General features: G+C 46.9%; 1 protein-coding gene across 2 annotated transcripts in view; it reads left to right on the top strand.

Moving 5' to 3' along the window:
- PACS1 (phosphofurin acidic cluster sorting protein 1) overlaps positions 1-13,181 on the top strand; it is a 502,137-nt gene that overhangs the window by 324,862 nt on the left and 164,094 nt on the right. For both annotated transcript variants that reach the window (XM_063945169.1, XM_063945168.1), the window contains 2 exons: positions 10,512-10,632; positions 10,750-10,851. In XM_063945169.1, the coding sequence (XP_063801239.1) occupies positions 10,512-10,632; positions 10,750-10,851 (223 nt within the window). The remainder of the gene's footprint in view (positions 1-10,511; positions 10,633-10,749; positions 10,852-13,181) is intronic.

Raw genomic sequence — 13,181 nt, 5'->3', positions numbered from 1 at the left:
TTCAAAGCAGTCAGTTGCACGCTGGATCAAGCTCACTATCCAGCATGCTTATTCCACGGCAAAATTGCCTGTTCCTAAATCTGTTCAGGCCCACTCGACTAGGTCGATGGGTTCTTCTTGGGTGGCTGCCCGCGGTGTCTTGGCCTTACAGCTCTGCCAAGCAGCTACTTGGTCAGGTTCAAACACGTTTGCAAAGTTCTACAAGTTCGATACTTTGGCCTCTGAGAACCTTCAGTTTGGTCAATCAGTTCTGCAGGAACCTCAGCACTCTCCCACCCGGTTTGGGAGCTTTGGTACTTCACCATGGTACTAAATGGATCCCTAGTATCTGTAGGACATAAGAGAAAATCGGATTTCTCTGACGTCCTAAGTGGATGCTTTACAGTAAGATCTGCTGGCAACAGACTCACTGCAGCGAGGGACTAAGGGGAGAAGAAGTGAACCTACCTAACTGGTGGTAGTTTGGGCTTCTTAGGCTACTGGACACCATTAGCTCCAGAGGGATCGACCGCAGGACCCGACCTTGGTGTTCGTTCCCAGAGCCGCGTCGCCGGCCCCCTTACAGAGCCAGAAGCAAGAAGTGTTCCGGAAAATCGGCGGCAGAAGACTTCTGTCTTCAACAAGGTAGCGCATAGCACTGCAGCTGTGCGCCATTGCTCCTCATGCACACCTCACACTCCGGTCACTGACGGGTGCAGGGCGCTGGGGGGGGGCGCCCTGAGGGCAATATAAGACACCTTGGCTGGCAAATCTTCACAATATATAGTCCCAGGGCTATATATGTGATAAATTACCCCTGCCAGAATCCATGAAAAAAGCGGGAGAAAAGTCAGCCGAAAAAGGGGCGGGGCTATCTCCCTCAGCACACTGGCGCCATTTTTTCTTCACAGTGCAGCTGGAAGACAGCTCCCCAGGCTCTCCCCTGTAGTTTTCAGGCTCAAAGGGTTAAAAAGAGAGGGGGGGGCACTAAATTTAGGCGCAATATGTGTATACAAGCAGCTATTGGGGGAAAATCACTCAGTTATAGTGTTAATCCCTGCATTATATAGCGCTCTGGTGTGTGCTGGCATACTTTCTCTCTGTCTCCCCAAAGGACTTTGTGGGGTCCTGTCCTCAGTCAGAGCATTCCCTGTGTGTGTGCGGTGTGTCGGTACGGCTGTGTCGACATGTTGGATGAGGAAGGTTACGTGGAGGCGGAGCAGAGGCCGATAAATGGGATGTCGCCCCCTGTGGGGCCGACACCAGAGTGGATGGATAGGTGGAAGGTATTAACCGACAATGTTAACTCCTTACATAAAAGGCTGGATGACGTAACAGCTGTGGGACAGCCGGCTTCTCAGCCCGCGCCTGCCCAGGCGTCTCAAAGGCCATCAGGGGCTCAAAAAACGCCCGTTACCTCAGATGGCAGACACAGATGTCGGCACGGAGTCTGACTCCAGTGTCGACGAGGTTGAGACATATACACAATCCACTAGGAACATCCGTTGCATGATCTCGGCAATGAAAAATGTGTTACACATTTCTGACATGAACCCAAGTACCACATAAAAGGGGTTTTATGTTTGGGGAGAAAAAGCAGCCAGTGTTTTGTTCCCCCATCAGATGAGTGAATGAAGTGTGTAAAGAGCGTGGGTTCCCCCGATAAGAAAATGGTAATTTCTAAAAAGTTACTGCTGGCGTACCCTTTCCCGCCAGAGGATAGGTCACGTTGGGAGATATCCCCTAGGGTGGATAAGGCGCTCACACGTTTGTCAAAAAAGGTGGCACTGCGACTTTGAAGGAGCCTGCTGATAAAAAGCAGGAGACTATCCTGAAGTCTGTATATACACACTCAGGTACTATACTGAGACCTGCATTTGCCTCAGCAAAAATAGTGCTGCTGCAGCGTGGTCTGATACCCTGTCAGATAATATTAATACCCTAGACAGTGATAATATTTTGCTAACATAGAGCATATTAAAGACGTCGTCTTATATATGAAGGATGCACAGAGGGATATTTGCCGGCTGGCATCCAGAATTAATGCAATGTCCATTCTGCCAGGAGGGTATTAGAGACCCGGCAGTGGACAGGTGATGCTGCCTTTAAAAGGCACATGGAGATTCTGCCTTATAAGGGTGAGGAATTGTTTGGGGATGGTCTCTGGGACCTCATATCCACAGCAACAGCTGGGAGGAAATTTTTTTACCTCAGGTTTCCTCACAGCCTAAGAAAGCACCGTATTTTCAGGTACAGTCCTTTCGGCTTCAGAAAAGCAAGCGGGTCAAAGGCGCTTCCTTTCTGCACAGAGACAAGGGAAGAAGGAAAAAGCTGCACCAGACAGCCAGTTCCCAGGAGCAAAAATCTTCCCCCGCTTCCTCTGAGTCCACCGCATGACGCTGGGGCTCCACAGGTGGAGACAGGTGCGGTGGGGGCGCGTCTCGGGAACTTCAGGGACCAGTGGGCTTGCCCACAGGTGGATCCCTAGGTTCTGCAAGTAGTATCACAGGGATACAGGCTGGAGTTCGAGGCGACTCCCCCTCGCCGTTACCTCACATCAGCCTTGCCTGCTGCCCTCGGAGAAAGGGAGGTAGTACTGGCGGCAATTCACATGCTGTACTTCCAGCAGGTGAAATCAAGGTCCCCCTACTTCAACAAGGCCGGGGTTACTGTTCCAAAATGTTGTGGTACCGAAACCAGACGGTTCAGTGAGACCCATTCTAAAATTGAAATCCTTGAACACTTATATACGAAGGTTCAAGTTCAAAATGGAATCGCTCAGGGCGATTATTGCAAGCCTGGAGAATTTCATGGTATCACTAGACATCAAGGATGCTTACCTGCATGTCCCTATTTACCTTCTTCACCAGGAGTACCTCTAAATTGTGGTACAGGATGGTCATTACCAATTCCAGACGTTGCCGTTGGTCTGTCCCCGGCACCGAGGGTATTTACCAAGTTAATGGCCGAAATAATTATCCCGTGCTTGGACGATCTTCTTATAAAGGCGAGGTCCAGGGAGCAGTTGTTCGTCGGAGTAGCACTATCTCGGGAAGTGCTACAACAGCACGGCTGGATTCTGAATATTCCAAAGTCGCAGCTGGTTCCTACGACGCGTCTACTGTTCCTGGGTATGGTTCTGGACACAGAACAGGATAAAAAGGGTTTCTCCCGGAGGAGAAGTCCTAGGAGTTGTCGTCTCTAGACAGAGACCTCCTAATACAAATACAGGTGTCGGTGCATCAATGCACGCGAGCCCTGGGAAAGATGGTAGCTTCTTACGAAGAAATTCCATTCGCCAGGTCCCATGCAAGGATCTTCCAGTGGGAGCTGTTGGACAAGTGGTCCGGGTTGCATCTTCAGATGCGTCGGCGGATAACCCTGTCTCCAAGGGCCAGGGTGTCGCTGTTGTGGTGGCTGCAGAGTGCTCATCTTCTAGGGGGCCGCAGATTCGGCATACAGGACTGGGTCCTGGTGACCACGGATGCCAGCCTTCGAGGCTGGGGGGCAGTCACACAGGGAAGAAACTTCCAAGGACTATGGAAAAGTCAGGAGACTTCCCTACACATAAATATTCCGGAACTAAGGGCCATTTACAATGCCCTAAGTCAGGCTAGACCCCTGCTTCAACACTGGCCGGTGCTGATCTAGTCAGACAACATCACGGCGGTCGCTCATGTAAACCGACAGGGCGGCACAAGAAGCAGGATGGCGATGGCAGTAGCCACAAGAATTCTCCGATGGGCGGAAAATCATGTGTTAGCACTGTCAGCAGTGTTCATTCCCGGAGTGGACAACTGGGAAGCAGACTTTCTCAGCAGACACGACCTCCACCCGGGAGAGTGGGGACTTCATCCAGAAGTCTTCCAAATGATTGTACACCGTTGGGAAAGGCCACAGGTGGACATGATGGCGTCCCGCCTCAACAAAAAGCTACAAAGATATTGCGCCAGGTCAAGGGACCCTCAGGCGATAGTTGTGGACGCTCTGGTAACACCGTGGGTGTACCAGTCGGTGTATGTGTTCCCTTCTCTGCCTCTCTTACCCAGGGTAATGAGAATAATAAGAAGGAGAGGAGTAAGAACTATACTCATTGTTCCGGATTGGCCAAGAAGAGCTTGGTACCCAGAACTCCAAGAAATGATCTCAGAGGACCCATGGCCTCTGCCGCTCAGACAGGACCTGCTGCAGCAGGGGGCCTGTCTGTTCCAAGACATACCGCGGCTGCGTTTGACGGCATGGCGGTTGAACGCCGGATCCTGAAGGAAAAAGGCATTCCGGAGGAAGTTATCCCTACGCTATTTAAAGCTAGGAAAAAAGTGAACGCAAACCATTATCACCGCATATGGCGGAAATATGTTGCGTGCTGTGAGGTTTGGAAGGCCCCAAAGGAGGAATTTCAGCTAGGTCGATTTCTGCACTTCCTACAGTCAGGGTGACTATGGGCCTAAAATTGGGTTCCATTAAGGTCCAGATTTCGGCTCTATCGAATTTCTTCCAAAATAGAACTGGCTTCACTGCCTGAAGTTCAGACTTTTGTTAAGGGAGTGCTGCATAGTCAGCCCCCGTTTGTGCCTCCAGGGGCACCGTGGGATCTCAACGTGGTGTTGGATTTCCTGAAGTCGCATTGGGTTGAGCCACTTAAATCCGTGGAGCTACGATACCTCACGTGGAAAGTGGTCATGCTGTTGGCCTTGGCGTCGGCCAGGCGTGTATCAGAATTGGCGGCTTTGTCATGCAAAAGCCCTTATCTGTTTTTTTATATGGGTAAGGCGGAATTGAGGACTCGTTCCCAATTCCTTCCTAAGGTGGTATCAGTTTTTTCATGTGAACCAACCTATTGTGGTGCCTGCGGCTACTTGGGACTTGGAGGATTCCAAGTTACTGGACGTAGTCAGGGCCCTGAAAAGTATATGTTTCCAGGACGGCTGGAGTCAGGAAAACTGACTCGCTATTTATCCTGTATGCACCCAACAAGCTGGGTGCTCCTGCTTCTAAGCAGACTATTGCTCGCTGGATCTGTAGCACGATTCAACTTGCACATTCTGCGGCTGGACTGCCGCACCCTAAATCTGTACAAGCCCATTCCACGAGGAAAGGGGGCTCTTCTTGGGCGGCTGCCCGAGGGGTCTCGGCTTTACAAATTTGCCGAGCTGTTACTTGGTCGGGTTCAAACATTTTTGCAAGAGTCTACAAGTTTGATACCCTGGCTGAGGAGGACCTAGAGTTTGCTCATTCGGTGCTGCAGAGTCATCCGTACTCTCCCGCCCGTTTGGGAGCTTTGGTATAAATCCCCATGGTCCTTACGGAGTCCCAGCATCCACTTAGGACGTCAGAGAAAAAATAAGATTTTACTCACCGGTAAATCTATTTCTCGTAGTCCGTAGTGGATGCTGGGCGCCCATCCCAAGTGCGGATTGTCTGCAATACTTGTTTATAGTTATTGCCTAACTAAAGGGTTATGGTTGAGCCATCTGTTGAGAGGCTCAGTTATATTTCATACTGTTAACTGGGTATAGTCTCACGAGTTATACGGTGTGATTGGTGTGGCTGGTATGAGTCTTCCCGGGATTCAAAATCCTTCCTTATTGTGTCAGCTCTTCCGGACACAGTATCCTAACTGAGGTCTGGAGGAGGGTCATAGTGGGAGGAGCCAGTGCACACCAGGTAGTCCTAAAGCTTTCTTTAGTTGAGCCCAGTCTCCTGCGGAGCCGCTATTCCCCATGGTCCTTACGGAGTCCCCAGCATCCACTACGGACTACGAGAAATAGATTTACCGGTGAGTAAAATCTTATTTTTTATTACCTACCGGTAAATCCTTTTTTCGTAGTCCGTAGAGGATACCGGACGCCCACACGTTGCTTTGTTCTTCCTGCACTGTTACTTGGTTAAGTATTATTGTTTGTTTTAGCTGTTGCTGTTCCAAGTTTGGTTAGCTTAGCTTTCCTCTTGTTTGTGTGTGCTGGTTCGGAATCTCACCTCTATCCTTTTATATCCTTCTCTCAAAGTATGTCCATCTCCAATGTCTGGTAGGAGGGGCATAGAGGGAGGAGCCATCCCACACTATCAAATTCTTAAAGTGCCCATGGCTCCTAGTGGACCCGTCTATACACCATGGTACTAAATGGATCCCCAGTATCCTCTACGGACTACGAGAAAAGGATTTACCGGTAGGTAATTAAAATCCTATTATTAAAATAAAGAAAATATTGCCAGATCAAAGGTAACTCATTCCTTCACATTATGGGAAGGGCAGCGAAGTGGAGGACCCCAAGGTCAAGTACGAAACCCATGGAACTGATGTCCAGTATGCAGATATTTGAAAACTACTCCACCCAGGGGACTTTAAACTGGAGTAGGCATTTACCTATTTTCGTCTGGATTGAATGGGTAAAGACCCCGGTAGGCACTAGGCATCATAGTCCACCGTAAAAAATATTGGATTAACAACCCGCATACTAAGCACTGAGCCAAAGGGCCTAACAAGCAATGGCAGCTGAAGCGAATAGCACCACCAGAACCTTGTTTCACATGGTCTCACATAAGACTTCGCCACTGTCCCAGCTGCTTTGCCGAGTCCCGCAAACAATTCCTTCAGAGTATGACAATGACTGTCTTGGCCAAAGTTTTCATGGGCCAAGTGCTCGCCCCCCCCCCCTGCACTGAGACCAGCCACATGTAGTTACCCATCCTGAAACCAGTAAAAAGAGACTTGAGACATCTATCAAACCTCTTGTCCAGTGGATCCCAAATGATGCAGAGTCCAAAACTCCAAGCACTCTGTGCTCCGTGAATCATACCACCGGACATCCCTGTGCCACATGTACTGCCATAAGAGATGCAAACCCGTGAGGAATAGAAAACTCTCTATCCTGTGTACCTGAGTTGTCTGAACAAAATGAGAAAAGGACCTGATTCTGCTTGGGTATCAAGTCCTGAAAGGTAAGGCACTGACGACCGCAATGAGGAGATCCTTAATCCTGTGACACATGGAACAATCCAAATTCTCGCCATCCAGAAGATCTATCCCAAATGGAATCTCGCTCTCCTCACCTTTTGATCCTGGGCCTCCAATTGATCCTGGGAAGATGGACGACGTGTGCAGCCTGCACACAGCCGAGGATCCTCAATGCACTGAGCCATACACAAGGAAACTTTGCGGACTCTGAAGCCAACCACTCCATGGTATTAGGCCCGGGCTGGGCAGACACTGGTCGAGCTGTCCTCCCTATCAAGTTATTGTCGGGAGCCAGTACACTTTTGGATAGGTGAACACACCAACTCCATACCGCCAGGGCTCGGTGGGACGAACCCATAATCTCAGTGCCACGAGGCATCAGCAGTGCAAACCATACCGCCTCTGGTGAAGGCGAAACTAGGTGGGTAAAATGGCACAGCAGTGGGTGGATCCAGTTTCTTCTACTAAAGCACAAGCAGTTGTTTACGCCAAACACTGTCCGGCGGAGAGTCCAAGCCTATGACTGCTCTGCTATGTGTGACACAGCACTCCTGACACCTTCAACATACACTGATAACTACACAGAGAGTGTGAGACACAGCAAGTCATATTGTACATAGATAAGTATAGGTGAGCGTGACACTGCAACGTATACTGATGACCATACTGTACATAGACGAGTATGAGACACAGCAATGTATAGTGTACATAGATATGCATAGGTGAGAGTGACACTGCAACATATACTGATGACTGCACATACTGTAGGTAAGTGTGAGACACAGCAATATATATAGCGTACATAGATACACATGGGTGAGAGTGACACTGCAATATATACTGATAAACACACTGATGTAATTGTATGAGACAATATATGGTACTTAGATACGCATTTACGTGCCACCAGAGACCACCCATCCCCATAGCAACCTGACATTGCTGCGCGGGGGACTAAAATATGAACCACAGGCGGTACACTGAGGCACATAAATAAATAATTTAATAAATAGATAAATAAATAATTAGTAACAACTAACAAGTGACAAGAGGGTACTTAGCTACCTCCATTCTCCACAGAGGAGAGGAGTGTAGGGAGGCTAGAAGGTGCTGTTTAGACAGCGATACTAAAGGAGCCACCTTGGATTTGTTACTGCGGCTGCCAGCTCATTGTAGCTTCAAGTAAAGGACAACAGGCAGGCAGACCAGCATGGGGAGACAAGCTGCTCTAGTCCACACCCCCTTCACAGATTCTACTCTCCGACTGCAGTGTAGAGCCCACTGCTGTGTGGGGATACACTGGGAGCACCGGAGAACCCGGCGCCAGCCTGTGTAACAGGGAGCCTCTGCAGAGTCCCTTCTAAAATTGCGCAGCCATCAGGGACTGTACAACACCTTCCACCCTCCGAGAAGGTGAAGGTGCACACCAGAACAGGGTCCAGGCGATCTCCCAAGAAGACCGGAGTGTAATTGGAGAAGCGACCAGCTGATCAGCCCCCCCACTGCTGCCACATAATGGAAAGTCCGTCCTGGGCTCCCTGCAGCCTCCGCACTCATGCTGAACACTGCCAGAAGCAGCGTGCAGCTGAAGAACTAACTATATACTGTATTTAAAAAAATTATAATAAAAATGACAACAAAAGTAAAAGGTAGCTATCTACTGCCCCTAAAATGTATCCTACTCCATGAGGCACGTAAAGTAGATTGGAATTATTGGAGTACAGGGAGGAGATGGTTGGGTTTAATGCTACAGTTTATATTAAGTGCCAAACTCCAGCCCCAACATTCAATCCCATGGTCCAGTGTCGCCCAGCCTTACTGCAAGAGAAATTTCATTTAAAGCACACAATTTAATGAAACAGAGGTATACAGGTACAATCCTCTCCAGGCTCTGTATGGGGCATTTCCAAGAGAAAGATGGGAGACATGAGACCGAACAATGCAGAAGAGCTGAAGGTCGCTATTGAAGCATCCTGGTCTTCCATAACACCTTAGCAGTGCCACAGGCTGATAGAATCCATGCCACGCCGCATTGAGGCAGTAATTCAGGCAAAAGGGGCCCAAACCAAGTACTGAGTACATATGCATGATTATACTTTTCAGAGGGTCAACATTTCTATATTTAAAATCCTTTTTTTATTGATTTTATGTAATATTCAAATTTTCTGAGATTTTGTATTTGAGGTTATCTTAAACTGTAAGGCACAATCATCAAAATTATAACAAATAAATGCTTGAAATATCTGACTTTGCATGTAATGAGTCTATAATATATTAGTTTCACCTTTTAAGTTGAATTACTGAAATAAATGAACTTTTGCACGATATTCTAATTTTCTGAGTTTCACCTGTATTTACTAAAGTGCCGTTTTTTTTTTTTTTTTTAAAGTGGCCATGTTTCCCATAGCAACCAATCAGATTCTACTTATTTATCTAATACCTTCTAGAAGGGGATCCGGTCTGAAGATCGACAGTGTCTAGGTCGACAATGTTTAGGTCGACCACTATAGGTCGACAGTCACTAGGTCGACATGGATGGAAGGTCGACAGGGTTTCTAGGTCGACATGTGGTAGGTCGACAGGTCTAAAGGTCGACATGAGTTTTTCACATTTTTTTTGGGGGGGGGGGATTTTTTCATACTTAACGATCCACGTGGACTACGATTGGAACGGTAAAGTGTGCCGAGCGAAGCGGTAGCGGAGCGAAGGCACCATGCCCGAAGCATGGCGAGCGAAGCGAGCCATGCGAGGGGACGCGGTGCACTAATTTGGGATCCCGGTCACTCTACGAAGAAAGCGACACCAACATTTTTCCCCCCCTCATGTCGACCTTTAGACCTGTCGACCTAGCACATGTCGACCTAGAAACCCTGTCGACCTTCCATCCATGTCGACCTAATGACTGTCGACCTATAGTGGTCGACCTAAACATTGTCGACCTAGATACTGTCGATAAAACGAACCACACCCTCTAGAAGATAATAGCTAGGATCTGATTGGTTGCTGTGGGCAACATCTCCACTTTAGTAAATATACTCCATACAGGTCTATTCAATTGAAGTCGGAACTGCCGTCTAGTCGGAAAGACGTCAGTTTCCGACTTTTTTAGGTTGCATCATAATTCGACCTATTCAATGGTACTGCCGTTTTTCCGACTTGTCATCAATTCCGACTTGTCGGAAAACATATGGATCGGCGGATTAGCTGCAGATTCACGTGTTTTGTCGGATTAGCGCTCAATCCCAACATGATTTTTGCCCGTTTTCAACAATACTGATCCGACTTTAAAAAAAGTCGGATCAGCATTGTTGGAAACGGGCAAAACCTGTCGGAATTGCTCGCTAATTGAATACTGCACTGTCGGATTAATGTCTAAAATCTCTACTATACAAACAGGCTAACATTAACGTACCACTATATATAATTGTGGAAGGAAATCCACACGACATGTGGAAACTATGAAAACTCAACACATATGCACTTGGCTTGGGAACAGTACTAACCACTTTATCATGCGCCACCCCGAGTTTTGAGATTTGATTACTTTTATCACATATTTTCTGATTCCTGACAGCGTTACACCTCAGGGTAAAAGAAGCGTCTCTCTGAAAGAGAAACCCCCTAGCAAAGGACTTTCTGAAAGAACGCAAAGTACAGAGAGTGAGAGAACAGCAGACATAGGACAGAACACACAGGTATAATGACAGAGTTGAATTGCTATGCAAGTTATATGACTTGATGACATAATTTACTTGTTTTATATTTCTTGTGACTGTAAAATGTTTTCATTTTACTTTTTATTTATGTCACAGGTTCCCCGGAAGCTATTACTTGATCAGTTAAATCAGAACCTCTCTGATCCATCTCTTCTAGAAACTATTATTATCGTGCAGACTTCAGATTGGCAAGGACAGGTACAGCAATGTGTGGTTTTCTGAATTTGCCCTTGTCTAAAGCTGGGTACACACTGGGCAAACTCCCCTAGTTAGCAATCAGCGCTATATTGCTAATTAGGGGAGATCGCCAGTGCATACACACTGAACGATATCGATGAACGATATCGTTCGGTGACATAATCCCCCGCACTCCCCGAACATGCAGCTCAAGGATATAGTTAAAGTTGAGCTGCATGTTTGGTAGATTGTGCCTGAACGAGAACGACTTTTGGGTGCGTGCATTGTTCAGGCATACACACTACTAGACGATATGAACAATACAGATCTTAAAAAAGATTGTTATCGTTCATAACGTTTAGTGTATCGCCCAGTGTTTACGGGGCTTTACTCTCCTTTTCTCATGTTCATCCAGGCAGCTTTGCCAAACCTGATCTCAGTTCATTCAAAACTTGCTCACACTTGTGCCAGTGATGTAAATAGAATCAACATGTCATTGACTAGAGATGGAGGTTAAATTTAATCAAGTATGCTGAATTGTGAGTAAAATCTTTCTCTGCAGATCATTAGACAAGTAAATAAAGCATCTGTAATACAGATTCATCGAACAAGTCGCTGTTAGCTGGCAAAAGCAGCAGCACAGTGCAGGGTGTACAAATGCTTTTAAATTATGTCCATCTTTTGTAGAATTGCTATAGGTATAGGATATGATTCTGAGTCACAAGCAATCCATACAAAATGTCGTTGTTCACAAAGTAGAGCAATTTTTTTGCAGCTACTCATGTGCAGAGCTTTCTGAAAACCCAGATGGTGCATATGTTATGTGCTGTTGTGATCAATTCAGTCGGTATCAGACTGGGAGGTGGCTAGAAGTACATGCAAAAATGGTCTGTTCAGTGAGCGTGTTATGGGAATGTCGCAGGCGTGTCAATGCAAGCGGCTGTGTTCCCAAACACACAGATGCAGGTATAGTAGGCCATAGTCAGACGGAGAAACTGCATGTGTATTAGCACTGGTTCAAGTTTCAATGGTGTGACTGATGGTGACGTATAATGGAGGCACCAATTGATATTACACCATGCACAAATGCCTAAAGTGGGCATCTCAGTCTTTGCACATTCAACGGAACTGATGTATAACAAGAAAGGAGCTTGTAACAGCCTTTGCATAAACTCACAGACGGGTGCTGTGTATGACTCAGAATCATGCTCATATTATTCATAACAATGCAGTCAGTTTGCAACAGGTTCTAATAAAAATGTGTACTATTGAGTAGTTATTCTCTCCAACCTACTGTTACCCACGCTTCTGTTTTTATAACGTTAAAGCTTAATACCAAAACTTTCTTTTGTCACTTCACTATAGGGAACTCCAATTAGCTGAATGAGTGCTTAGACCAGTGGTTCCTGAACACGGTCCTCAAGGCACCCCAACAATCCAGGTTTTATGGATATCCCTGCTTGTGCACAAACCGACTGAGGTACTAATTAAGTCACCTGTTCTTAGGCATGGATAGCCCTGAAACCTGGACTGTTTGGGGTTCCTTGAGGACCAAGTTTGGGAACCATTGTCTTAGACAAAGGAATTCTGGGAATGTGTGCTTTACTAGCTAGTGAATATTTCCTGTAATAATTCCTTACCTATCAGGGACAGCACTTAAACCTATATTTTAGTATGGACTGCTGCTGGATACGTAGGGGGCAGTTTAATTAGCAGCTTGGCCTTCATGCTCTGTGTCAGAAAAGTTTACCTAATAGAGGTGTGCAGGAAAAATGGGATTTTGGTACTTAACGATAAATCCTTTTCTCTGAAGCCACAGGGGTCACTGGACGCCCACCCAGCGCTATTCACCTGCCTCTGTTGTTGTTCAAGTTTGAAAGAGTTAATATTTCATGTGTGTTTTTTTCTTTCCTTGTTCTAGTGTTTTCTACTCCTCTTTGACCGGTCTCCTCTCGGCTAATTCTTAACTGAGGCTGATGGGGGATAGAGGGGGACGAGCTTTCACACTTCTTTAAAATTTAAAGTGCCAGACTCCCTATAGCCACCCTATACCCCAGTGTCAGCATGTTCCAGTGTCCCCTGTGGTTTCAGAGAAAAGGATTTATGGCTATGTACCATTATGTCCTAGAGGATGCTGGGGTCCATTTTAGTACCATGGGGTATAGACTGTTCCGCAGGAGCCTTCGGCACTTTAAGACTTTTTAACAGTGTGAACTGGCTCCTCCCTATATGCCCCTCCTCCAGACCTCAGTTTAGAAAATGTGCCCAGGAGACTGGATGCACACCAGTGGAGCTATACAGGGTTCTGCTGGAAAATACTTTGTTAGGTTTTTTATTTTACAGGGAAGCTG

This window comes from Pseudophryne corroboree, chromosome 11 (genome assembly GCF_028390025.1).
Source record: "Pseudophryne corroboree isolate aPseCor3 chromosome 11, aPseCor3.hap2, whole genome shotgun sequence".
NCBI lineage: Eukaryota > Metazoa > Chordata > Amphibia > Anura > Myobatrachidae > Pseudophryne > Pseudophryne corroboree.
The sequence above is the reverse complement of the archived record's forward strand: the minus strand, read 5'-3'. Positions and strand labels throughout refer to the sequence as shown.